The sequence below is a fragment of the Panulirus ornatus genome, chromosome 31 (genome assembly GCF_036320965.1).
Source record: "Panulirus ornatus isolate Po-2019 chromosome 31, ASM3632096v1, whole genome shotgun sequence".
NCBI lineage: Eukaryota > Metazoa > Arthropoda > Malacostraca > Decapoda > Palinuridae > Panulirus > Panulirus ornatus.
The window spans coordinates 7,422,857-7,449,101 of record NC_092254.1 but is presented as its reverse complement, the minus strand read 5'-3'; the positions used below and the strand labels follow the sequence as shown (position 1 = coordinate 7,449,101).

At 43.4% G+C, this 26,245-nt stretch overlaps 3 protein-coding genes across 5 annotated transcripts; 1 reads left to right on the top strand and 2 right to left on the bottom strand.

Moving 5' to 3' along the window:
- The first annotated feature begins 1,167 nt into the window (after positions 1-1,167).
- Positions 1,168-3,301, top strand: LOC139758794 (UDP-glucosyltransferase 2-like). The gene is made up of 2 exons (XM_071680598.1): positions 1,168-1,891; positions 2,020-3,301. Exons 1-2 carry the CDS (start codon positions 1,284-1,286, stop codon positions 3,002-3,004), a joined length of 1,593 nt encoding a protein of 530 aa, XP_071536699.1. The 5' UTR covers positions 1,168-1,283; the 3' UTR covers positions 3,005-3,301.
- A 1,258-nt stretch (positions 3,302-4,559) lies between these two features.
- LOC139758871 (uncharacterized) lies at positions 4,560-12,564 on the bottom strand. Its single transcript, XM_071680737.1, has 5 exons — positions 12,454-12,564; positions 11,514-11,847; positions 7,196-7,322; positions 6,754-6,861; positions 4,560-6,091 (listed from the first exon to the last, which is right to left on the bottom strand). The coding sequence occupies exons 2-5, from the start codon at positions 11,794-11,796 to the stop codon at positions 5,908-5,910; spliced, it is 702 nt and encodes a 233-aa protein (XP_071536838.1). The 5' UTR covers positions 11,797-11,847; positions 12,454-12,564; the 3' UTR covers positions 4,560-5,907.
- A 5,590-nt stretch (positions 12,565-18,154) lies between these two features.
- LOC139758870 (uncharacterized) lies at positions 18,155-22,608 on the bottom strand. Of its 3 annotated transcripts, none has more exons than XM_071680733.1 (6): positions 22,370-22,608; positions 21,876-22,077; positions 21,595-21,700; positions 19,922-20,126; positions 19,247-19,354; positions 18,155-18,940 (listed from the first exon to the last, which is right to left on the bottom strand). In XM_071680733.1, the coding sequence occupies exons 2-6, from the start codon at positions 22,023-22,025 to the stop codon at positions 18,745-18,747; spliced, it is 765 nt and encodes a 254-aa protein (XP_071536834.1). In that variant the 5' UTR covers positions 22,026-22,077; positions 22,370-22,608; the 3' UTR covers positions 18,155-18,744. The 3 variants fall into 3 exon arrangements, with proteins under 3 accessions (XP_071536834.1, XP_071536836.1, XP_071536835.1); XM_071680735.1 differs by having other exon boundaries at positions 21,876-22,042; XM_071680734.1 differs by having other exon boundaries at positions 21,876-22,033; positions 22,370-22,607.
- Between the last annotated feature and the right edge of the window lie 3,637 nt (positions 22,609-26,245).

Below are 26,245 nucleotides of genomic sequence, written 5' to 3'. Positions count from 1 at the left end.
CGAGAGCCATATCGACATCCCCCCCTGCTCCCGCCTCTTGTCATGAACAAACTTTTAATTACTTGAGAAACCCTCCCGTCTCTGCTGCTTCATAACGATGCACACACGGTCGATGACTTTATCAGAGCCGTGTAAGTGTGTGTGTGTGGGTAGCCGGGAAGCCCCCGCCCCCCTTCATCCTCTCCCTCCCCCGTGCAGATAACAACCTCGCCTTAATTGTATAGATAATGGTGGAGGGCGATGTTCTGCTCCAACCTGTACTTAGGCAGACCATTTAAGTGCACTCTGTATGTGCACGACTGGAAATGGTGTAGGTCGGTAGTGTGAGAGTGGTGGTGTGGTGGGTTCAAGGGGGAGACGGGACGGCTACAGTCGTGAAGGATTTGTTGTTCAAAAGGAAGACTTTTTGACGGAGGGTCGAATCATGGTCTCGGCATTCAGTCCACAGACAACCCAGCCGTTCATCCTTTCCCTAAGGGCTGGTCGATAACTTGAGTATGTGGCTTATTACATAGTATTAATGAGATGGCCTTGATTAGGGCATTCGTTGAATATGCCCTTTCACCTAATATAAAAAAAAAGTCAAATCACAGAGTTTGATGTAGAGTCAATAAAAAAACTTTAACCTAAGTTAGGAATATCCTGTGCCAGGGAGGGTGACGTCTTGACCAGGATAGATGACTTTTTAGAGAGAGAGAGAGAGAGAGAGAGAGAGAGAGAGAGAGAGAGAGAGAGAGAGAGAGAGGCCTCAGAGGGAGGGCTAATGAGGAGTCAAAGTTATGAACTGGACAAGCGAAAAAGGGCAGCAGCGGGCGTGACCCACACTCGGGTGTGCGTTACCTGTAAATTCTGAGATGGAGGAGGAGGGGGGTTTGTTGTTTAGTTGAAGCTGGGGGCACGTGAGAGGTGGTGCCGTGGTGCGCACTAACGCTTCAAGGTCTCTCTACAACCTCATCACTATCATTCTGAAAAATATCAACACTTGACTGAGGCGATTGCATATTTTCTGATCAGCTTTTCCTGTTCCAAGAGTTCCCAGACCCATGAGCCGCGAGAGATAAGATAGGTCTCCTGACGTAACAGGAAACTTGGCTCGAAATTGTGAGCATCGAAGCTTACATCAGGTAAAAGCACTTGACCCAGCCAATCACACGACTCGAGCATTCTCAGCCTCGGGTATATAAAGGCGGGCGTCAGACAGGTGAGGTATACTGTGAAAAGACTTCATACTTGAAACATTATAATCCACGTGCTACATACAAGATCTGGCTTTACAAGTGACGATGAATTTAGTGGTTTGGATAACTACGCTTTTGGCAGCGGTGACTGAAGGGTCCCGTGTCCTGATGGTACTGCCGCTGGGTTCTCCTTCCCATAAGAACATCCTGACGCCTCTGGCTGAGTCCTTGGGTCGCCGTGGCCACCAGGTGACCGTGGCATCGCTACACGCAGGACCCACTAATGTCTCGCGCTCCTACACCGACCTGGTCGCCAGCGAGGCTTGGCAGACCGTCCAGAAAGTGACGGGCGGTTTCGACGTGTTCAAGATGCGTGAGGCGAGCTCCGGCAAAGACGTCAACTCTCAGGTGATGAAGAAAGTTCTCCGTAACTTACCGGAATACTGCGACGCCTTCTTGCGTGACCCAGGCGTGCAGAGCGCTTGGGTGACCAAGCCTGACCTTATTCTCCTGCCGGCCTTCATGAACGAGTGCGGTCTGGCACTGGTCCTCAAGCACAAGGCTCCCTTCATCTACGTGACCACGTCTGGTCTGACCCCATGGACTGCAGACCTGCTGGGCAACCCTGAGAACCCGGCCTACATACCCAACCAGTATCTCAGCTACGGCGACCACATGACGCTCTGGGAGAGAACCGTCAACACCCTCGTCCGGTAAGTTTGGTGCCGCTCCTCTAGTGTTGTTACGATGTACAGTATATTATATATATGATAACATTGTGGTCACACTCGCCATTAACAGTGTGAAGGTGTTGCTCATACTTTATCCCTTACCTCCACAGGTTCATCAGTCCTTACCTGCGAAGTCACCTGGTCCTGAACCGGTTGGACGGTGTGGTGCAGAGGTTCCTGCGTGATCCGACGGTGTCACTGTCCGATGTGGAGAAGAACGTGTCGATGGTGTTCGTCAACTCCCACTACTCTCTGGGCCACCCGCGCCCTCTCATGCCTAACGTAGTGGAAGTGGGTGCCATGCACTGCCGTGCGCCACGCCCCCTGCAGGACCCGCAGCTGCGTCACTTCCTGGACTCGTCTCCCGTGCCTGTGGTCCTCTTCAGTCTCGGCTCGACCATCCGCAGCGAACAGCTGCCGTCGTCCGTGCGTAGGTCTCTGGTCAGAGCTTTTGCTCGTCTACCTTACCGGGTGTTGTGGAAGTGGGAGGGCGTCGCCATCCCTGACCTGCCGCCCAACGTTATGACCCACTCCTGGCTCCCTCAGCAAGACGTCCTTGGCCACGAGCGTGTGCGCGCTTTCCTGACGCATGGCGGACTGCTGTCGCTGCAGGAGGCCGTGTACCACAACGTGCCTGTGGTAGGACTGCCGCTCATGAGTGACCAGCACCTGAACGTGCGCCAGGCGGTAACTCTTGGGCTAGGTAAAGAGTTGACGTTGGAGACCCTTACAGAGGAGGCCGTATATGACGCCATCACAAGTGTTATAAAGGAAGAGGGCTACGGCAGGAGGGTGGCTGAACGCTCCAGACTCCTGCGCGACCAGGAGACGTCACCTTTGGACCGCGCCGTGTACTGGAGCGAACATGTTCTGCGGTACGACGGCGCTCCGCACTTGCGGTCACGTGCGGCAAGCATGCCCCTCCACCAGTACCTCTTGCTGGACGTGGCTGCCGTCCTGACGGCGGCCGCTGTGGTGGTGATGTTGCTTCTGTGGTGGGCGTTGAAGGCGGCCACGCGAGCCCTCCTACGGACCTTCAGGAAGGTCTCCTCATCGCTCCTCACAGCTGCACGAACACACTCCAAGCTGCAGTGAGCAACCTGCTGCGGGAACCAAAGATCTGAAAGGTAGCGTCGTCAGCATCATCAGCTGACAGCAGACGTCAACATTAACATGTACCTGAGCATACCAGTCATCACATCCATCATCATACTGTAAATCTTGCCTTCATCATCATCCTTAGCTAGTCACAAGGTTGCTGTGCCAGCCTGATACAAAGTATTCAGACTATCATTTTACTTCACTTTCTTATTTTTGTATGATATGTACTTTGAGGATCTATTTATAACTTTTTTACTCGACAAAATGTCAGAATAAACTTTATATAGAATTGATTGATTTTGTGTGTGACCTGTATAAACAGACACTCCTAACACCTATTACTATAATGAAATAACATCATCCAAATATCCCGTCGCCATTAACTTCGGCATCTGTACAAGATCTACTCCATCGTCAGTGCTATTTCTTTTAATGATAGAAAAACAGATTTATCGAGTAAGTTTTATAATTTGGTAATCTATTTGATCATATCTGCACAAGGCAGTGGAATCGTCCGACGAAGGCGACTGTCCATATGGTCTGTGAATATACCCGGCCCCAAGTTGATTCCCTGCGGTAGGCCGCTGGTAATGAACAGCCGCTGTGAGGTGGCACCTTCTTCCCCTGCTGAAGGTGACTCAGTGGGACCCAAAACCACGTCAGGATCAAATGCTGGGTTCCTTGGCTCACAGGGTGTTTGTATGGTAGTGTACGAAACTAATTCACACGGTTGGAAGTCTTGGAAAAGTCTGTGCTTGTCAAGTGCCTTAACTGACTTGGACTTAAATGTTGTCCTGTGCACTGAACCAAGCAGTCCTATGAGGTAATGGGTGATAAAGGTGGAATTTCGGTCAGCATATTACTGGGATGCCAAATCTGGCATCATGTACTCTTTCAGCCTGTCAGCTACAAACGCTCTGGACTGAGCCCTTGGCCGTAGGTAAAGTTCACGAGCAGACCCGTTCGTGGTCTTTTCTGCGCTTCTGGTGCTATTTAAGAATACGTCGTTTTTGAGCCGACTGTGTGTCATCTTCAGCTGACTCAGTTGTACATTATTGCAGACTGCATTATTATACTTAAACTGAATTTTATTCACTTCCGTCAAAACTTGTGAATGTGAGCTCCTGTATATAAACTAGTGCTTAGTTGTCCCTTAGTTATCCGTGAGCACGACGGTACGGCCTATCGGTATGACCTCCTGGCCTTACATATCCATTAAAGGTCAGGTGTGAGGTCAGGCCATCGTACTCAATTGTCATATCTTCGAGCTCGAGACGTTAGGTAATTCGTGAAGTCATTCATGCTCTTGTGGCCGGCACCCACGGCCATTAGTGTCCTCTCGTAACTCTCAGTGAGCCAGTTTGTTGATGTCGGTATCTTCCCAGTCGATAACGTAAGTGTTGTCACTGCATGTACTTGATACAGTCCCGCCATTAGGCAAGTACAGGGTAGGTTTCGTGAATCACTAGCCGAGCATATATGTACACCTTTATATACAAATACATACATAGTCATTTTGTACATAGTAAGTCTATGATAACATCAAGAACAACATGAGACGTATGGAAGTTTCATCCTTCAGCGAAGGTATATCTTCATCGAACGGACGGATGGAAAGGAGTGCAAAATCCTCGATGAAATTCCCGCCTCAAAGTAGGCCAGTTTACCCTCCTTCCCTGTGGAATGCAGCCTCAGTGCTGCAGGAACCGCATGAAAGGGGTACTGATGTATCTCGCCTCAAATTAGCCTGAATTTACGATGTTCCTGCGTGGAGTGCATCCTTGCGGCTGCTGAAGCCGCTTGAAAGGTACGGTGAGAAGTAAAGACATACGACTTTAAGAAATGGGATAACTTGCGTGTAAAATTCTCTCCTCGTAGCATACAATTGTGATGACATACACGTGAAAATGTGGAATAGATTAATTACCCCTTGAATTAGCTCAGCCTGAATTTTCTCTGAATGATGCTCGTCTAAGCTCTCTTTTTGGGCGGAACTCAAGTAAAAGATGCGAGTTTCATGTTCAATAAAGTACGGTTGAATGTTTACTGTTAGTTTCTCAAGATGATGAAAAGAAGTTTATAGCAGTTGCGGAGAGACGAATGCAACCTCTTCGGAGAAGGAAACCGGTAGAGTAAATACATAATGTGTTCGTAAGAAATAATCATAGGGTTAACTGCTCCATCTCACATGGGTGTGAGTATAGTATTTGGGGATCATGGTGATAAGCCGTCTTTCACTTATTCGCTGGAAATTATTCAAATAATTTCTTACCCTAAATCGTAGGTCTTTAACTTATATGAAAGGTGATGATGATATCATTTATGTAAATGAAAATATACCCGTTGATTTATATCCATATTTGTACCTGCTCATATATTCTTTCCGTTTTAATTTTTTTCTGATTATTGGACTAATTAATTCCCGTTTCGTATCGGCATATTTCAGATAATTAACTCTTTCACCTGGCACCAATAAAAAATGTTCATGATTCAAAGATCACTTCTCTGAAATCATTATTCCAATCTTTTTAAGTGTAACTCTTCAATGGATCATTGTAAGTACAGTTGCAAGAATTTGTAACTTGATAGGTAATATTACCACGGCCAGACATGCTCAACTCGTGCACTATCTTCAGAGTGATTCCCATCTTGTGACACTCGTGTTCTGTACCTCAAGTTCCCTCTTGGTCAAACACTTTCACCCTTATTGCTCCACCTGAGATGCTAGCCGTATGTCCTTGGATTTTAAAGGCTAGCTAATGACTCGGCCGTTAAGCCAAGAATCGTAAACACACGTTAAACATAGTTGCAGACAATTATCAGGCGTTCATCGTTAAACACATCTGCTTGCACGATTCTGTCTCAGTTGTTTGTTCCTTGCTCCTAGAGCCTCGCTTCTACAGGGCAGGGAAGCCGGTCACGGATCCCTCCAGGAGGGAAAGACCCGTTCTGAGGAGTTCGTCGAGGTTGAAGGGGCAGGACGAGTAAGCGAGGCCACAGTTGCCCACGTCCCTGCCGTAGGTCTCGGCGGCACAGTAGTCTCGCAGCTCCTCCCGGGCGGCTCTCACACTGTGGTTGGGTCTGCTAGGGGAGGATGGGAGTTAGCTGGTGGTGATGGTGATGGTGAGGATGTGATATGGTGATGGGAACCTTCTTTTGGTGGTGCTGGTGATGATGTTATGGTGAGCAGTATATTATAGCTTCGGGGATGATGTGGTGGTGAGGGTGATTATGTCATGATGGTGTGGTGATGTCGTAGTCGTGATCATGATGATATGGTGAGTGTCATATTAAACTGTTGGTGTGGTGACATCCGTATGCAAAAGTTTGGCACTTAAGTGAAAGAGGAGGAACTCTGCTAAGCTACACAGCGTAAATGAGGAAGAGAAACTTAAGCAACTTAAAGTTCCCTGTTTGATTAGGGTATTATTTACTATGTTGGAAACGGAAAATAACGAAGGTGTAAAATGGGGAACAATCGTATGTTTTGGGTATCGAAGATGTCGGAGGTAGTTGCAAGGACGAGGTAGAATGGAAGAGGTATTATCAAGGACTAGGTAGATGTTGGAGGCACTGAGAAGGGTCACAAAGGAAGGTGGAGGTACTTGTAGGGTCAGGGAGGCAATGGAGGTATATGCAAGGTTAGTAAGGGAAGGGAGGTACTTATAAGGTCAGGAAGGGCGCGGGAGGTACCCAAAAGGATGGGTAGAGTGGAGGAAGACGGAAGTAGCGGAAGTGCTTACGACAGTACGAGGCTGAGCAGCTCGCCCACCAGGCCATAGTCATCAGTAGGTTTCTCCGCGGTCTCGCAGATGGCCTTCAGCAGGCACTGGCGTCCGTCGATGCCGAAGCTGCAGCACCCAGGGTGGAGGACGAGTCATGAGTTGTCTTCCACAGAAACTTTATAACTGACCCACAATAATCACCAAATCATTGGACTACAGATATTGTACAAGTCATTCCAAGTGAGAACAGATCTACCTATGCTAGGAACGAGCACAGGGTGGATGCAGCGAGATTTCAAAAGCTTGAGATTACAAGAACTACTGTCGGCAACGCCAGGTCCTCCTGACTTCGAGTTGCCCTTCGACAGTAGCACCGTGTACGGGTGGCTAGCCAGCAACAGGGAAAGATTATGTGTAGGCCTTAAGACCCCCATTATCTCCACCGTGGATCTTGACTTACTTGGTGAAGATGGACTCGAGAGAGTTGTAGGCCTGGACGCGGTCCTGGTCCACCTGGCTCCTGCCGACGCTGACGATGTCGCTGGGCAGGGTGTATACGGCCCGAATGAAGCCCTTGAACACCCCCTCTGTAAGTGTAGAAGTGTTTGAGGCTGTGGCTGTGCACAAAGGCGTGGGAACACTACCTTTTAATGTATTGAGAGGAAACAATATTAGGAAAATATTCATGGTATTAACATTTGTATTTAATGTAAAAATTTGATTGATTCATGAACTGAAAAACAACACTGATGTCACTCAAAGGAATGCAAATGACTTTAGATGGCAGTAGATCAGTGGGTCCTTTTTGGACTGTGATAGCAGAAGAGATCAGGGACTCATAGATTAGTGTTGGTATGGGAGAAAAGCATACAGATGATTTAGAATAAAAAGGAATATCTGTAAACTTTGTTCGTAGAAGGTGCAAATAATGTTAGTCGTGAATTTGAGGTTCTATCAGTTCCCTATTAAGGACACACCAATTTTGTTCGCCTTTTTCCCCTCAGCTAATGTGCACTGTTTACTTTTGGTTACTGGTTTATTACAGCTATATCTTTTTTTTTTTTCCTCGTTTATCTTTTGTAACTCTGCAGAATTTATAGTTCAGCTTGCTTCTTCATCTTCACATAAAGAAGGAATAGGACGAGGATATATGAAAATATCCACATTTTCCCTGTTAAGTAGTATATCCAGGCTAGGGTATTCCTTAATAACTTTTAAGACAACGTTTTCTATGATTAATTCGCCGATCAAAACCGCCATGTTGGCTTGACAAGACGTCATTCCACCGTCGATACCTCGCGGAGTAGTGCAGTAATCAGTCTGGCTATTTCGGGCCCGAGGACAAAACTAAACGCGGGGTATCCTTAACCCTGTCTACGACCCTCGACCGCATGCGGGTCATTCCATTTTTTGCTTATAGCACCCGACACGTCACGGGCAAAAACCAGTTACAATCGTTTCCGTCTCGGATGAAGGCAAAGAGTATAGAAGATAAATTTAGTCGAGCTCCGCGTATGTTTTCAGACGTGACTTTTAAAAGTGGAAAGGTTATACAGCAAGAGGCTAACAAGGAAAAGAAAACCGAATTCCTCACTTCATCCCGAATAGATATCTTAATGTGTATCGTAAGACTTTGGTTAGTCACATATATTTTTCACGATTGAAAATTAATATACTATTAAAGCATTATTCCTGGGTCCTTACAGGTCCCCTGGGCTTAGTAAGTTCTATGAAAATTTTAATAAATATATCTATGGTTGGTTGGTTATTTGCGTTTGAAGCCTATCAAAATCCGTTGGCGTTCAAGCCGTCAAACCATAGATGCTCTCTGTTTACGTTTATATGCGCCGTGGCTCCAGGTTGCGCTTACTGTAATACTTTAACTACAAACTTATGGTCAAGATAGTTTAGCAAAGAATGTGAACGCGCAGCTTTACATAATAGATTATTACATGACAGCTGCAGGGAAGATCTGGATCGGCGTCGCTCTTAGCATTTTTTTGTTGTGTCGTCTTTGATGAAAACACTTACGCAACTGACTAGAAAGTAGCCATCTTGGTGAAAGAAAAAACTCGGCCACTTTAATCTGATCATGAGTTATGTGTGAGCTCTATCGCTGTTATCACACACCGGGATTCCTTACATCACTCGGGGACACGCACGACCGACCAATCAACTTCCGACACGTGTAAGTTTTGTTGTAACAAGCCAGCCGTGCGTAGCGCGCCAATTACGTAATATTAATGATGCCTCCCCCCCTTAGATTACATGGCTTCAGAAGAGGCTTGTGATCCCACAGGCTTCATTTGACACTCGATCTCGCTGACACTGAAACAAAGTCGGCAAGTTGGGGAACTCAGCAGTGCCTGTGAGGGCATGTTACGAGTCTTGAGTCGTGTTAAATGCTTTGCTGCTGCATCCTGGATAGCTCGTGGTAATCTGAGCCTTGATCTCCAAGCCTTGAATGTAGGTCATTGTCAGCCAAGGTTATGCCACTGTAAGACATTGACCTGAAGAAGATATGAACTTGATTAGACAGTCCCGAAGATTTGTGTTCACAGTTTTCATGTTCAGTGGCTGTTCGAGGTTTGGGTATGACGTGAGACAGATGTGAACCATACTTAACTATAGTGTAAAGAACGAATGACGCAGGGTTTCAAAGCGTGCTTTCGTGAAGAAGTACTTGATTCACTACGTCATTCGTTCTTTACAGTCGTTACCATTAAATATTTGCATAATCCTTATGTTCACTCTTTTCGTATGTATATTAATTTTTTCGTTGTTCATCTTAGATTCGACTCAAGGATAAAATCAGTGATAGAGGATTCCTTGACGCCTTAGACTGTCGCGGCAAAATGTAAGCGAATACGTTCAGCGATGTTCCCGCTCGTAGGTACGTGTGTGGCAGGGACGACGATGATCATATTTGTCCCACACGCAACAGACCACTTGCCCATATGAGGATGTCGCTAATGAGACAGTGTGTGGTAGATTATGGCGGGGACGCGACCTCAAGTAGGCCAGTGGGCCTGGTGGAACTAAGAGCCACCGCCGGACCTCAACACAACCAACCAGCCTTCCACGGTACTCGTCCCTCCGACTTCTAATCTGATGATCGATGGGTTTCTCCGTGGCGGTGGCCGGCGGTGTGAGGGATCGGTGGGAGTCAGGCTACTCCACTGCTGGAGCTGTGTTAGTAGATATCTATCGCAGCCCCCTTAGATCACTGCGATAAGGCCTTTGGGTATGATATTCTGACCTGACTCTTAAAAGGGGCAACTCAAGAGCCAGCCATCATGTACAGGAACCGTACCGGTCGTAATGAAGTAGATAAAAAAAACATCGAATGCGTGCATGTTGGCCAATCTAATAGTATCTTTACCATGAGCTTCGTTCTGTATGGACAGAATTTCTCACCAGACGTCATCTAGACTCGATTATCTGCCAGTCGCGTGTCTCCCAGTCAATCTTTTCCGCTCGCTTCTATCCCTGTACTCCATGCTTCTAGTGTCATCCCTGTTCTTCTGAGCAAACTCTTTATGACCTCAATCCATCTCATTATGGGACCTCTCGCTGAACGTCTTCCTCCCAGGAGTCCATATCAAATACTTCTTGCCACATCTCGTGCCTTCCGTTTCTTGTGCATGACTGTACCGTCCTATCATGTTCTTTTCACTTTTTATATAGATGTAACGTTCAACTATTCCCATATATCAATATTTCTCACCTTTGTCATTCTCGTTGCTTCTTTGATTAGACTCAGTGCTCTCATTTCAGCAACTTGGATCCACGAACTTGCTTTTTGTTATGAATGACCACGTCCCTGGTCCATGGATGAGGATGGGTCTCAGATGTCATCGTCTTGCATTTCAGCGTTGCGTATCTGTCTTTTAGATGATTAGGGTAGAGCAGACTGAACTTTGCAATGGATGTAATAATTTTGTAATTTATTTCAACTTGCTGTAGATTTTTATCGCCATCTATTATCCTCAAGTGTAAATATTACATACTGTTGTAGCTGGTGGCCCTCTTCAGTTTCTTTCTCCATGACCGTCGTGTGTTATTGTGACCGTTGGTGTCCTTAATGTCCCCTTCTCTCCCCACTACGTCCACACATTTTACACTCTCACCGTACGTACACACGTCGCCCTTTATCTTGGAACCTCCTCAGTGTCTACTCAGTTGCACCGACTTATATATATATATATATATATATATATATATATATATATATATATATATATATATATATATATATATATATATATACGCACACACACACACACACGATATCGTACGCACCTCACGTATCTACCCAAAGCGTCCGAGGTGGCCGTAACGGCCTGTGCCAGCGGTGGTTCGTCAGAGCTGAAGAAAAAAATGACCCGCACGCTGAGAGAGCGGACTGTGCATTGGCAAGGCTTCGTGCCAGGTCCCAAGATCAGGTGAGAATCTATCTCTCTCACACACACACACACACACACACACACAGGCACGCCAAATATATTTGTCATTGGCAGTTTCTCCATGTCATACCACACAACAAACCTCACGCCATGTCTGGGTTTGTATTCATGATTTTCCTATATTTTATTGCACCACTCTCAGAGGCAGACACACACATACGTACATACACAACCACATTTTCGTGAATGTAATTGTTCGATAGTGTGTGTCAACAGCAATGCTGTTCATAAGGAGGAAATTTGGAATAACTATTCTAGTTATACTTGAAGCAATTCCTGAGGGTGAGGTAGAGAGGTAAATGTTCCACTTACGGATATTGCTGTCGAACTTAGTGAAGAGTGGGATTTTGATCCTATTGTTGAAGGTCAAGGTGCTCGAGGGCGGGAAGGTCAGGTAGTAGCGCTTGGCCCTGGACTTGACCTGTGCCGAGGGTGTGTACTGTGACAGGTCATAACCGAGGTCACCCAGGTCGCCGGGATCACCCTTGAGAGCTTGTCGGGCGAAGGTCAAGGGCAGGAGACTCGCTGCTGCTGCCATCACCACCACCGCCGCCGCCGCCGGCGCTGACATCCTCACCACACCCGCTCTGCTCATCCTGGGCTGGTGGAGACGGGTATCACTTCTTAACACTACACTTGTTGCTTTCTGGAAGCAGGATTAAATCACTTTAGGGCTAATGTATGTTATAGTCATTGTTTACAGAAATGACTAGATTCTAGGCGGAAACAGATGGTTTTGAGGATAGCGTAGGACGTGGTTTATATTACGTAGACCAAAAGTTAATGACCTTTGTGCTTATGTTATTAGGATCAAGGTTGTGTTTACAAGTTTGATCATCGACGTCAGTAGGAGGCGAGGGGAGGGGATCAAGCCCCCCTATGCTTAAACTCAGATTTGTTTTGAGTTTCTCATGATCCTGACAGTGTTGTAAGGGCGGGTTATCGAATAGACAGGATCAAAGATGTATTTTTTTTCCTCATTTAAACACAAAAAAATATTTGCAAGTTTCGCTCTGTATTCATGATATAAACAATTTCTCGACACAGTTTTCTTCAGTTCTTAATGAATTTAGCAATATCTGTTCCAATATATTTGTTTGCAAGCATTACTTGGTGAAGAGATGTTTGGCTGGACGCATCCTACACTGGTTAATCAAGAAATGAGAACTATTGGTCTGATCCCTTGGACAAGCAGGTGATGGATATTCATCTGTTGTATCCAGCCAGAGCTGATGTGGAAATGGGGACCTACCTGACGGAGCGGCTGCTGGAGGGAGCTGTCACAATATCACACGGTGTCTTTCGGGAGACTGGCGCCGCTTGCTGTGACCTGGTCCATCACGAGCTCCGAGCAGCACGCCGCACCGTATCGCACTCGAGCCCGTTTTCTGTCGTCATCCAGTCAGCTGCCGCTGGCCAGGCAAGGTTTCGCCTTCCGTCGCTCGTGTATCATTATATTATTCTTGCGGTGAAAACTACACGTGGCTGGTAACCCTAATTTTGGAAACATGTTTTTGTACGTCTACAATCGCTGAGGAACGTTTCTTCTTTTTTTTTTCCACTCCAAAAGTTATACTTTTCAAGCCGAGGTCCCGTTAGCGCTTGTTATTGTCACGCTCGCTTCACGAGTCGCATGTTACTGAAACTTTCTTGTTTTAAGGGTACAGTTTCAGGGCACGATATTCGCTGCCTTAGGAGTGGGTATGATTGTATCGTAAGGATTAGCGAAAACGTGAAATTACCCGGACTTATATATATATATATATATATATATATATATATATATATATATATATATATATATATATACACCCAAGGCTAGGCTTGGCCGTTGTATAGGCAGACCCGGCATGACTTGTTTGGGGCAACATTGGTCCCCTGGGAGGTGAATTTATCCAATAATCAAAACTTTCCGAGGGATAAAACCTGAGCTGAATGTAATCTGTTAAGGTTTATTAAAAGACCTAACTGTTGCGTGTGCTTATTAAACCTGGGAAATCTCGAACGATTTGCACCGGCGATTACGCTTAACGGTCTGTGTGTCTGACAGCTTCGGCGTTGTGTTTGAAAGTAAAATTTGATTTTTTGTAGTAAATTTACGGAATTAGGTCGAACGAAATAGAGTTTCTATGTCAGTTTTTGGAAATAAAAAAGATTTTAGAAGGAAGATTTTGGATAGTGTGTGTAAACACTGGGTGTGATCGGGGCCTGAACATGCAGGAGGGTGAAAGGAGGGCAAGGAATAGAGTGAATTGGAGCGATGTGGTATACAGGGGTTGACGTGCTGTCAGTGGATTGAATCAAGGCATGTGAAGCGTCCGGGGTAAACCATGGAAAGCTGTGTAGGTATGTATATTTGTGTGTGTGGACGTGTGTATGTACATGTGTATGGGGGGGGTTGGGCCATTTCTTTCGTCTGTTTCCTTCCGCTACCTCGCAAACGCGGGAGACAGCGACAAAGTATAAAAAGAAAAAAAAAAAAATATATATATATATATATGTATATATATATATATATATATATATATATATATATATATATATATATATATATATATATATATATTGTGATTACCTGTTTGTACTGTACGAGGGGGTCTTACATTATTGGGGCCCCCTCATCTCGAGTGCGTGTGAAATTAGATTTGTCTTATGATCCTCGGTTTCATTTAACCAGCACTCACAGATTTAATAAGTGCCAAGCCATGGGTAACACGCCTCCCGAGCGAGGGGAGGACCGAACCACTGACCCAATAGTGCTGGGGAGCACCACTACCGGCCCAGCACCCTACCACCCCCCAGCGCTCAGTGCATGCCGCCCCGCTGTGTCGCTGGCGCGAATCCCGTCAGCCGTGCTAACAGCTTCCGATGTGCGGAAGGAAGTTTCAAGGAGACGTAACTTATACACCCTCATCCTGACACCCATATTGCAGCCTATAGTGACCTGACTGATGTTAGACTTGTTTTTCTACAGTAGTAGGAGAACTAAACGCTCACAGGATCCTACCTCTTGATATTGATTCTTTGAGGTATAGTCCCCCTAGTGTTGGCTGTGTTTACTTCCTCTTCGTTTACCTTGCTCCCCGAGTCTATAACTCCTTGCTGGAGCATTGCTTCCTCACGTCCCTGTTTTCATTTTCTTTTCTCTTTTTTTCTAACTTCCAGTATTACCATCTTGTTATAGACTTTCCTCTAATACCTGAGAATTATTGTTAATACCTGTTGGTCTCGCAGGAACTTAAATGCTGTCATTATGCCCCATTATTCTCTCCTCAGGTTTGAGCAGATTGTAGGCATTCTCCTCGCTTTGTAACTCACTGCAATCAGGTGAGTCAAGTCTGGTATCACTCCTGTTACATTCCTGTGGACACTTCAGTAGTTCTTTGTCGCTCTTTACGTGAGGATATCCGATTCTTACCGCATGTTCCAGCTTGAAGCGCCATAAGCCCGTTTTTTTTTTTTTTCCTAAACATCTCCCTGGCAATGTAAGTTTTGAGTGACTAGAGTGATTCCGCTATGATGTATGACAGGTAATAGAGGAGAGTGTCATGATGAAGCAGGCTTTACTACCATTCTTTACTGTTCTCTCACGTTCGTGCTTTGCATGCACATGCTATCTGATTTTAAAGATTTTATTTGCAGTCGAGTGGTTCGTAAGTAGTTGAAGGTTCAGTCTAATAATGATAAGACTTTCTCGTGGGAATGGAGAGTTGTATGGCGGGTAGAGTACACATCTAGAGCAGTAATGTCCCACATGCGCAATGTCTCACGGCTTATTATATATTTTTTATGTGTGGGAAGGAAGCTGGTAATGCTCCAGCCTGAATCTCTGGACTAGGATAGATATGCTACCGACCGTGGTGGGATTATGCTGATTAGCTTCGCCCCGTCTCCATCAACAGCGCTTACAGTGTACTGACGACGGTTGTAGAGGCCAACTCTTCCCGTACATCATGTCTTGTTCGCGTTACCAGAATTCTGCACATCAGCCTAGTATGGTTAAACTTAACCTACACATGGGGGTATTAGTCGCCCAATTAGAGCTCATCACCTACACACTCATCATTAGGAGCTCACCAGGTTTTCATCTTCAACAGCCATATGGTCTGGTTTGTGGAGCACTGTCGTGGGATGGCTCCTCTTCCACTTCTCCAGCGAGTGTAAACAAAAGCCTCCTGCCTTATTAGCTCTTCTGTTATCATTTGTCTTTCCGTCCGCTGTAATGGTGCTTTCCTCTCTCTGTTATACAGATATTATTTAAAGTCACTGTTCTCGAAAGCTGTGTACCAGCCCCTGTAACCAAGCCCTGCGTCATGCGTTTGGCTGCTGCATCCCATAGCTTCTCTGCAGAGACCAGCCACACGAGGATGGACCTCTATGACCCTTTTTTTTTCTGTCAACGATTTTTTACTTTTTTCTTTTGCCTTTCCTTCCTCCTATATCTTCTGCACCTTTAAAGACTGCATCTTTAAACATCTGAAGACTTCAAATCTTCCTACAATTTTGCCTTTTACCCGAGATGGCCGTGAATGTGTTTATCCACCATAGGTCAGGGAAAGCAGGAAGAAAAAATTCTTCCGTATCCCGCACTATTTGTGATGGCAGCAATCTGCGCTCCGGTAGGCGTGTGTAAGCCTCACTGCCCAGCAGCGTGACCAGCGTCATCCCCCAACACATTGTGAGGCAAGCGAGGAGAGGAGGTAGGATCCTCTGGCTGCTGGCGGGACATGGCTCCTTCCCCTATGATGATGGCTGGCTACGCCGGGATGAGCAGCTAGGCAGGCGTCGCCGAAGCTAGTCATTTTCTGCAGCCCCTGCGATGCTGGCTCTGTTATCACGCTCCGATAGACCATACTTTCCCTCTTGTGATGACGCTACTTGTCTTAATGACCTTCATTCGGAATCACGGGGAAATGGTAATGATTTCTCTTCCCCTGTGAAATTGAAATAGTGAATAGGCGGAACTGTGGAGAATATAAGATCCGTCCATCTCAGACTCGGACGAAATAGAAGACATCTTTTCGAACGTAGTTTTATTCTTTTTCTTTCAGATGCATTTTGTATCACTAGTTTTATTCGTTTTCTTTCAGATGCATTTTGTATCAATATTTTATTCTTTTTCTTTCAGATGCATTTTGTATCAGTAGTTTTATTCTTTTTTCTTTCAGATGCATTTTGTATCAATATTTTATTTTTTCTTTCAGATGCATTTTGTATCAATAGTTATATTCTTTTTCTTTCAGATGCATTTTGTATCAATATTTTATTCTTTTTCTTTCAGATGCATTTTGTATCAATATTTTATTCTTTTTCTTTCAGGTGCATTTTGTATCAACAGTTTTATTCCTTTTCTTTCAGATGCGTTTTGTATCAATAGTTTTATTCTTTTTCTTTCAGATGCATTTTGTATCAATATTTTATTCTTTTTCTTTCAGATGCATTTTGTATCAATAGTTTTATTCTTTTTCAGATGCATTTTGTATCAATATTTTATTCCTTTTCGTTCAGATGCATTTTGTATCAATAGTTTTATTCTTTTTTCTTTCAGATGCATTTTGTATCAAGCAGAGTCCCGCTCTTCATGGTTTTCATTAGTATGTCTTTAGTTACTAGTTCATGGTTCTGTATTCTCGCAAGCTGGGAAGTTAGTTATTGGGTGCTGGTCGCCTTCTACGACACGCAAGGAATACGTGGGAAGTATTCTTTCTCCCCAATCGTGAAATCAGGACTTTAGGTTTACTAAATATCCGTGTGCCTCTGTTATTTATGATGCACTGTTGTTGTCTTCCGCTCTGTCTTGTCAGTGAATAAGTGTTGCCCTGGTTACTGCACTGTGAACTTTCGAGTTCGAACTCCGACATGGTGAAAGCCTGCTATAAACAACAACGGCTAGACTTTGAAATTTTGTCAGAAGTGTTCATATACTCTGTATATTCACAGATGTTCGTCCTTACTTTGACGTAATGTAAGTAGGACAGGAACAACCAGTATAACAGTAGACAGATTGCGATACTGTAGATGTAGTTTAGGTAACTTAAGAAGGGCTCAATATGTTTTGCCCGCCACCACCTTTTTCTTTTCTCCTTTTTACACCATTTCCTTCTTTGTTTCTCCTACTTCCTCTTCTGTGTTCATCGTCTTGTATATTCTATATTCTACCTTTACCCTCTTCCTCCTACCACCGTCCGTATTTCTTTGTTTCTCCTACTTCCTCTTCTGTGTTCATCGTCTTCTATATTCTACCTTTACCCTCTTCCTCCTCCTACCACCGTCCATATTTATCCATGTCGTCTCCTCATCACTCAAGACTACCGCCTCGCTTGACGTCCGTGTTTATCCATGTCGTCTCCTTGTCACTCGAGACTGCCGCTTCGCTTGACCACTCTGCCGAGAATGGGGACGAACCCCGCGTGCTGGGTCAGTGTCATGCGTAACAGATGAACACGAGTGACAAAAACTTTCCCCAGTTTACAGTGTTACAGTGTAGCAGCCATTCACTACCCATGCTGAAACGCCCCATATCATCCTTCTTCGCCTGAATCGTCTTAGGAGCTCACATCAGTTCTTTGATGTTTTTTTGTTTTTGTCTACGCTGTTTAGCTGTGTCCTCGGTTTGTGTGTTTCTAATTTCCAATTTAGAGAGGAAGTTTTGCATTCCTGGAGTCACCATCTTTTAACCTTATATTTTCATCAGTCAGGTTTCTAAATTTCTCCTGTTAGCAGTTACTTCTATATTTAGCTTTTCCATCATACTTAAAATGTCTAACTACTTATATCACCTACTCCCTTACACTAAAATAGCATTCTTCAATATATATATATATATATATATATATATATATATATATATATATATATATATATATATATATATATATCGTTCTTATTTCTTATTATGGTGTGCAAGTGTTTCCAAGTAGTTTTATAAAGAAAGAAATTAAAACTCTTGAATATAACATATACATATTCTTTATTTATGAAGTACGATTACATTTGTTGCCCCACGTGATGTTGGTAGAAATTTACAGATTTTAAAAAGTCGATAAAGTGCTACTAAACCCACAGGAAATCTGAAGGTTCGAAGCAGCTTTGCTTTATGGTTGGTGATGGGGGTTTTGATTATATAGTATGAGAAGCAGATCAGCAAGAGGCATGCCGATGCATCACACTCAACTCGGTTGTGTTGATGTAGGTCGATAATTGCCACCATCACACCCCATACTATAAAATTTTCTGTTCCTTAAAAACATATTCTCATCGTATCGATAATACTTAGTGAAGTGTCTGTACAGTTTATATTTATATCATAAGTGAGAATTGCACAGTATGTAGTTACATAGGTCATGCGTTCATGTTATCATACATTTATTACTGTATCCACATCCTTGACTTTTTAGCCTGTAATGAGTAATACCTAAGAAATATTCCACACATACGCAGACACGTTCACACACGCACATACATGTGAATGATTAATAAATTAATGATGATAGATTTTGATGTATAAAACAGTAAGACATAAGCGTAAGACGTTGTAGGCCTTTCAGGAGAAAGTCTCAACGGAGGCGCTGCCGTCGTGAGCCAGGCCTTGGTACAGGTAGGAGAAGGCTGATTGCACCATGTCCACCAGGCGGTAGGGACATGCATGGTACAGGCCCTCACATCCTCCCTCTTGACGACCAGCCTCCTCAGCCTGCACGAAGTCCTCCAATTCGGCCGTTCGGCTCCCGTACCCCGCACTGAAGACATCACCTCCATGTTAATCTTCGTGATGCGTGTTTGAAGGGTTCATTTCACAACCTTTCTAAGCTTTAATTAGTAATTTGAGTAGGATATGAGGACGTTGATCAAACAATTTGATTATTCTCTTGTAAGAACGACTTTCCTTTGAACACGACGATTTAATCCCATGAGTATGATGGAAATGATTTTACATAAAGGATTTAATCATCATACGTAAGTTGATAAGAAAATAAGCAGAAAAATTATCCATACAGGAAGCATTATTGTTCATGTTTGGGTCTACTGCTGTAGCGTTAACATACCTGAAGAAGAGGTTGATGACTTCGCCCGTGATGCCCAGGTCGTCCACGGGTTCCTCTCCGACCTCACACACAGCCCTTAAGATGCACTGCCGTCCGTCCAGGCCAAGTCTTGTGGGAGAGAGAGAACCATATCATACCTTGTAGAACGTTCTGGATTAGTCTTTTAAAAGTTGGCTGGTGTCAGCGCTTGATTTTCTACATACTGAGAATTATTTTAGCCTAGTTGGGAAAACTATGCTATTGTACTGTAAGATGAATAAGTAGATTCAGGTTCCAAAGATTATTCATCGTCTTTGAAACAGTGGACTGCTTCCGGGCTGGCCCGTCCCCGAGTTCTCTCTCTTCTGAAGAGCTCTTTCCCTTACCTACCCCAGCTGAGCTATTGTATCCTGTGCTCCTTTTCCCCTGTCCCGTGACCCAATCTCTCCCATCTCCTTTTTTACTTTCATCTCCCTCTCTTCCCATCTTTATTCCCATTGATTGTTCCCACATTTTAGCGTCATTTTCCTCCTCTCAGTCTTTGACATCAACCATTCCCTATCGTCACTGTTCTCCCCTCCCCTCTCAACCAATGTCTTGACTCCTTTCTCCTTTATTTTACCTTTCTAACTATTCATTCGTCCATTTCCCCCCTCCCTACTGTGCGTTCCGTCCCGTCCCCTCGCTGTAACTCACTTATCCATGATCCTCTCCAGGAAGGTGAAGGCGGTCACCCTCTGGTCGTCCAGCGCTCGTCCCGTCCGCCTTGTGTTCATGTCGCTGGAGTAACTCATGGTGTCGCCTTGATCGTCGTAATCGTAGTCGTAGTAGTCACGGCTTAGCCGCAGTGAGGCGTTGGGAAGCCTAAGGTCGATGGGGAAGGCGTACAGCTGGCTCCCAGCTGGTGATAGAGAGGAACGAGTAATGCAGATGGCAGGCCACCACAGCTGGTGGTAGAGAGTGGTTGGTTATTTGGTTAGCAGGCCGCCAGAGCTGGTGGTCAAGAAGGGCGAGTTATGTGGTCAGTAGCCGCCAACCACAGTGGGTTTTTTTTTTAGCAAAATTATTTTCACTGAGTGTTCGAGAATTCGATTTTTTCTCTTTCTTTATTAAGAATATATGCAGTTAGTGTATTAAAGGAAAACTATTCTTTTCCAGTTTTCAGTTAAGAACATGATACACTGCACGGAATAGTTAATATAGCTCATACATTAATAGAGAACAATATATTGTCACTGCACTCAAGAACTGGTAAGCCTGGTTAGTCATGGTTCTTCCTTTCAATAAAGCGTAATAATGCAAAATATATGAGGGTAATACATACGTTTCCAGCACTCGCGAGCTTGCCACTCTACTACTTTAAGTAAACGCGATAGCGAAGTGTAAGTTCCAGTCTTTGCTGCAGTTACTGCGTGAGGAACATTCTTCAACTATGCATCAATAATGCTTTTAACCCTGATTTTAGTCCTGCCACAGAAAAAAAAAATCGATCCATACCCGATTTTTGAAGATTCTGTCACCTAAGCTACTGTATTTTTCTAAAAGTAAGAAAACTAAATATAGGAGCGAAAACTTTTTTTTTTTCCATACGGCAAGAAAATATGATGGACCTGTGTGTAGTAAACTGTCTGGTGGTTTCTGGTTTGATAACTATACAGAAATATTTTTCAGATTTATAATCAAACTTCGTATAACGTGAAAATATAATGTGCCTGCGCTTGGAAAGTCATTCGTGGTCGTGTATTTATGTAGAGTGAAAAAAGCATGAGTGTATCCTTAGAGTTTTGCTCAATTTTCTTGACCAAATTGCTTTTGTGGTTAACCTTAAGTTGGAACGTTCAAGATTAAGTTATGAGGCTTTTGGGCGCAGTTACGTTCTTTTATTGTTATTCACCTTGGCTGGGGTTTTCATCCATTTTTGCTCTGTCTAAAACCCAAGACTCACAAAAAGGTGTGGCCTTGGTATCAGAGATTTAACATGAGTATGTATCATTTATTGATTACTTCCTTGTTGTAAACCTACTCAGTACGAAGCATACCCCCCACCCCCGTAGAAATTATTTATTCACAACCAAAGTAAGTTCCTTTGAGTGATGGGTATTAATAAAACGCCACTTACAGAGTGGATTATTGGTTCACCTCAGTACCCTGAACCATATCACCTGAGGGCGATGGTGAACCTGTGTGTGGATGATCCTAACATGGACGGCCTCCTTCGTAAGCCGGCTAGGCTAATAACTTTTACTTAACATGAAAGAGTCACTGTAGGATATCATTGATGACTTTCGTAGTGGTTGGTACTTACTGATTCCATCGGTCAAGTTCGCTGTAGGAGATCGTTAGTGAGGTTAAAAGTGGATGGTACTTACTAACATATCCGTCGAGCTCGCTGTAGAATGGGATGGTGAGTTTGGGTGTCACAGTGAGGACGGAGCCTGTCGGGAAGCTGAGGAAACGCCGGACGCGGTGGTGCAGCTGCGGGCGGGAGGAACATTTTAGGATGTACAGAGTAACGTCCACACACGATTAAGTGACGCGTTTGGAAATGAATGTTGCATACTGTTAACTACCATGTCAGTGCACTTTATAGCCCACTGTGTTATACTCTGTATCCCAATGTGACGTGCTGCAGCCCAGCATGAGTACTCACCTGTAGCCTATCCCTAGCCATCCTGCCAGGAAGCTCCTCTAGCACTCCTATGTCGCCCTTCCACGCCCTCTCCATCCGCCTATCTCGCCTGTCGCTTATGTCCGCCAGCGAGACTGCACACATGATGCCCATCACCACCAGACCACGCATTGCCAGTTCTTAGAAAACTACACATTTAATTTTTTTCTCGTTCTTTGGAAATCTAAAAAGAAGTTTGACAGGAAATTAGGTATGATTGATATTTTCTTAATCGTATGAAATTATATAACATGAATGTAGCACTACTGCCAGTTGTTAATTTTTTGAATAAAGTTCGAGATTTGCCTATAAACTGGTTGATCTCACCTCAGCAGCATTTCAAAATCTGAAATTCAACATTTAATGATCACATAGGTACCTCCTTAGGTTTAGTTTTTTGTATAATTTTCAAACATTTTATTAGTAGTGTGATGTAATGATGTACACTTGTCTTTACATTCTTTAGGTCTACTAACCTGGCTAGTATAAACTTCAGTATAGTATACTCGATTAGTTTATGATGGGAGGCAACACTTCTGATAGGGGGGTACGAGGGAAACACTATGGGTAGAGCAGTACGTAGGAAGCAGCTCGAAAGGTTGGGAGGTACACAGACACAGCCAGTTGTCGTCAGATGTTCCACCAGGCTGATTAACCACCAACCTTTCTCCACCAAAGCCAAGGTGGTACTGCCGGCCTCACACTACGCTTCCTGTACACACGTGCGCGCGCAATCACACACACACACACACAGAGGCAAAGAAGACTTCCATATGATTATCATCTAGCAGGAAACTACCTTCACGAATCCGTGTGAGAAAAACTTGAGAATCGGCACCGACCCCAGCCTATCGAAGGAGTCTCACCTTAGGAGAATAGTCGAGGAAATCTTTGCTTACTTGTAAATCTTCGAGTAACATTCAAGTTCATTGAGTATAATACATTAGCAAACCATCCACATTTTACATTATGCCAAAACTAGAATATGCTTCCCCAGCTCAATCACCACACCGATCTATATATATAGTACAAATGACTACAAACAGCGTCAGACCACTATGACTGGAAAATATCAGAAACAAACATGTTAGTGTACCTACATCACATATTCAGCATATATTGCTGAAAATAGCCAATGAAACCCTCAGGAGTTTTACGGTTCAGTTAAAAGCAAGGAAGTTATCATCCACTCAATTGGTCCATTAATGATAGAAAACAGTGGCTAAGTTTAAGACAACGAAGTGATATTAAAAAAAAAAAATCCAGTCCTGGACCTTGTGGCACAAAGAATATATAGAGAAGGTCCTGAGGAAAGCAACAAAAATGGCACCGAAATTGAGAGCTGAGTTACAGGGAAACGCTCGAGACTAAACTTGTCCACCTTGGAAAATAGAAGAATGAGGAGTAACCTATCACTACTTTTTATATCTCAAACATCGATGGCGCAAGCAGTGAACAGTTTTTCGAGAGATATAGCGATAGAGCATCCAAAGGACAGTATTAATTTAAGCAAGAAACCTATTTAAAAAGATTAAGTACTTTAATTGTATAAAAGCAAACAAATTTAGGGAGTTGAAATATAGTGTTCAAGAGGTGGGGCCTCAAGAGTATAAAACTCCTAGTACAGTATAAATAGGTAATTATAAATGGAAAATAATTTACAGACGATATATATATATATATATATATATATATATATATATATATAAAGACGTCAGTAGTTAACTTCGTGTGGCACGGCTGCAGATGGTGAAGCGGTGATTGTTGATTGTATGTAGCTGCTCGGTTCACATTATCGTCGCGCGCTACTTAATCTTCCCTCGTCTTCCTTGGACACCTTAATCATACCCATCATCATTCACATAGATCTTCCAGAGGTCATTCACACTCGTGAACCTACTAGACCGTCACCTGTACTCATGATATTTCCCGACGGTTGTCCAATACTAATGAAGTTTTCAGTCTGTCACTCATGACCCTTCCAACAGTCACCTACGCTTGACCCTTACACATTATCACCCACACTCGTAAACCTTCTAGAGTCCTAGGCGGTCTCCCATATTCTTGACGCTTCATTTCTGTTACTAGTAACTTATCTTTAGTCTCTCTCTCTCTCTCTCTCTCTCTCTCTCTCTCTCTCTCTCTCTCTCTCTCTCTCTCTCTCTCTCTCCACTGAGTGGCACTTGATTTATATTTGGTGTAGTTTTCACATCTAGCAATCTTGAATTAGAAAGCTACCTAGGAAGCTCCACTTTAAGAGTAACGCTGCATTGTTCGAGCATAGGTACTTCATGAGTGAACACTTGTGCCAAGGGAAACAGAACTGAACCCAGACAACTAAAGATATACAGTTAGATGATATCTTGAGAAACGCAGGCTGGGAGACTAAATCGTAATAGCTTAGATATACAATTGTTTTATAGTGCTACGTGAAGTCTAGAAAGAGTCAATTTATGGGAATCATCGCTGGTAGAACTGAACTGTATACGCTTTTTCTGGTCCAACTTCTTCCAAAGGACGTGAGCAATCCAAAGAGATTAGAAATATACTTTGAAGAGGATGTAGATGGATCGGTGGACAACACATTTTGTCAGTTGAGGAAAGATGTCGTGTACTAAATTATAGTCTCAGGTTATGAGGCATTAGTCTGCAACCACTTAACGTGGACCACGGAAACCGGGACTCAAACAGACGATGTAAGGGATTACCTTTCTTATTAAGAAGCGGTAAAAAACGAGGGGCACCCACATTCGTCAGAATACACCGAGGAATAGCAGCAGCAGTGGTAGTGTGGCAGTGAAAGAGATCAGGAACATAAAAGTTAGTGAGGTGAGAGGAGAAACGTAAACACGACTGGATAATTATATGGTGGGACGCAGTCTTGTGGTCGTTCGAGCAACATCGGCAAGGATACAAACTAATTTTTGGGTTATATGATTTTTCTGTAAACTCATATTATTCAGGAAAAATGAAGTTTTTCCACATTAGATAAAGAATGCGGTAATCTTGATTAGAATTTAGTGTCATATGCTTTCGCTCTACAGATGAGAATTATATGCTTTATAATTAAATCAGCATCACGGTACACCTGTCCCACCTCTTTTTCTGCCCCTGCACCAGCAAGTGTTTGCTCGCCCTTGAGCTACACAACCAGTTGCAGACTTCGAGCTTGTATGACAATGCTGGCACCTCACTGTAATGTGGAGATGTGATCCCTTTTCTCCTTAAACAAGCTGTGAAATCTAAAATTTTGCATGTAATATACTGTCGTTTTATCAGTTTCTTTACACCTATCACCATCACAAAAAGAAGACATAAATAACGCTTGCTAGACATAGAAATTATCGGTGATTTTGGATAATTTGCGATTTTGAGGTGAGAGATGGTATGATCAGCATAGTATTATAACGCGTCCAAAATTAATCATATCGAAAACTGTTACAATTTGGGCATCCACAATTCCCACTGATCAGTCTCTCTATCATCCAACTCTATCAATTATTTAAGAATGCCTTATTTGTAAAAGTATATTAGACTTTTTCTGTGATAGAGTAGGTGAACAGCTCAAAGCCAAATCTAAGCGACTGAACCCAGACTTAGCAAGGGATTGGCGAACGGTTGTTGTAGCCAGATTCATACATAAAAAGATATATAGAGAAAATTACGGTTCAGTATGCAGGCATTTTTAATTACTGAATAGATATTAGAATACAATACTTACAATTTTTTTTTGTAAATTGAAATACACTTGTAGTGTTGTGGATTTTCGATGAATGCGCATTCCGGTTAGTTGGCTCATCGTGACTTTGTTTATGTGTTGTTTTGCGTGTTTCGAGGCTTCGCAAAGGAGTTGAATCTTGAAAGGTTAAAATCAGCATTAATTTGAACAATTCTTTCTAGTAAGTGTATATGATTTTTTTTGTTTTTGTCTAATAGTTCAGCAAATCTAATTATGTTCATATATATTAACATTCATCCGATGTATATATTTTCCCATTCCGTACTTTCACCTACTGCCTTTTCTCAACTTTTTTTTTTTTAGTTTTTCGTATTCTGGTGTTTCAATTGACACATCCTTATTCCATTGTCTTTTGCTTCTTATTACTTTATTTGTCAGTAGGTAATCACTCATACAATGGTAATTTATAGACTATTTTCAATATCAGTCAGCAAAGCGACAGCCTCATATATATATATATATATATATATATATATATATATATATATATATATATATATATATATATATATATATATATATTCTCAAGAAAAAACTTTTTGCTTGAAAGGAATCCACATTTCCTAGAGACAGCTGCAGCTACAAGGCAGAGCAACACTCGGTAGCAGTGACA

Excerpts from the sequence above, each read along its gene's own strand:
- LOC139758794 (XM_071680598.1), top strand. The coding sequence starts at position 1,284 with ATGAATTTAGTGGTTTGGATAACTACGCTTTTGGCAGCGGTGACTGAA. Across the intron at positions 1,892-2,019 it reads ACCGTCAACACCCTCGTCCG|GTTCATCAGTCCTTACCTGC; the intron begins GTAAGTTTGGTG and ends TTACCTCCACAG.
- LOC139758871 (XM_071680737.1), bottom strand. The coding sequence starts at position 11,796 with ATGAGCAGAGCGGGTGTGGTGAGGATGTCAGCGCCGGCGGCGGCGGCG. Across the intron at positions 7,323-11,513 it reads TAAGTTCGACAGCAATATCC|AGGGGGTGTTCAAGGGCTTC; the intron begins GTAAGTGGAACA and ends CTACACTTACAG. Across the intron at positions 6,862-7,195 it reads CTCGAGTCCATCTTCACCAA|CTTCGGCATCGACGGACGCC; the intron begins GTAAGTCAAGAT and ends TGGGTGCTGCAG.
- LOC139758870 (XM_071680733.1), bottom strand. The coding sequence starts at position 22,025 with ATGCGTGGTCTGGTGGTGATGGGCATCATGTGTGCAGTCTCGCTGGCG. Across the intron at positions 20,127-21,594 it reads CGAGCTCGACGGATATGTTA|CTGGGAGCCAGCTGTACGCC; the intron begins GTAAGTACCATC and ends CTCTATCACCAG. Across the intron at positions 18,941-19,246 it reads GTCATCAACCTCTTCTTCAG|TGCGGGGTACGGGAGCCGAA; the intron begins GTATGTTAACGC and ends TGATGTCTTCAG.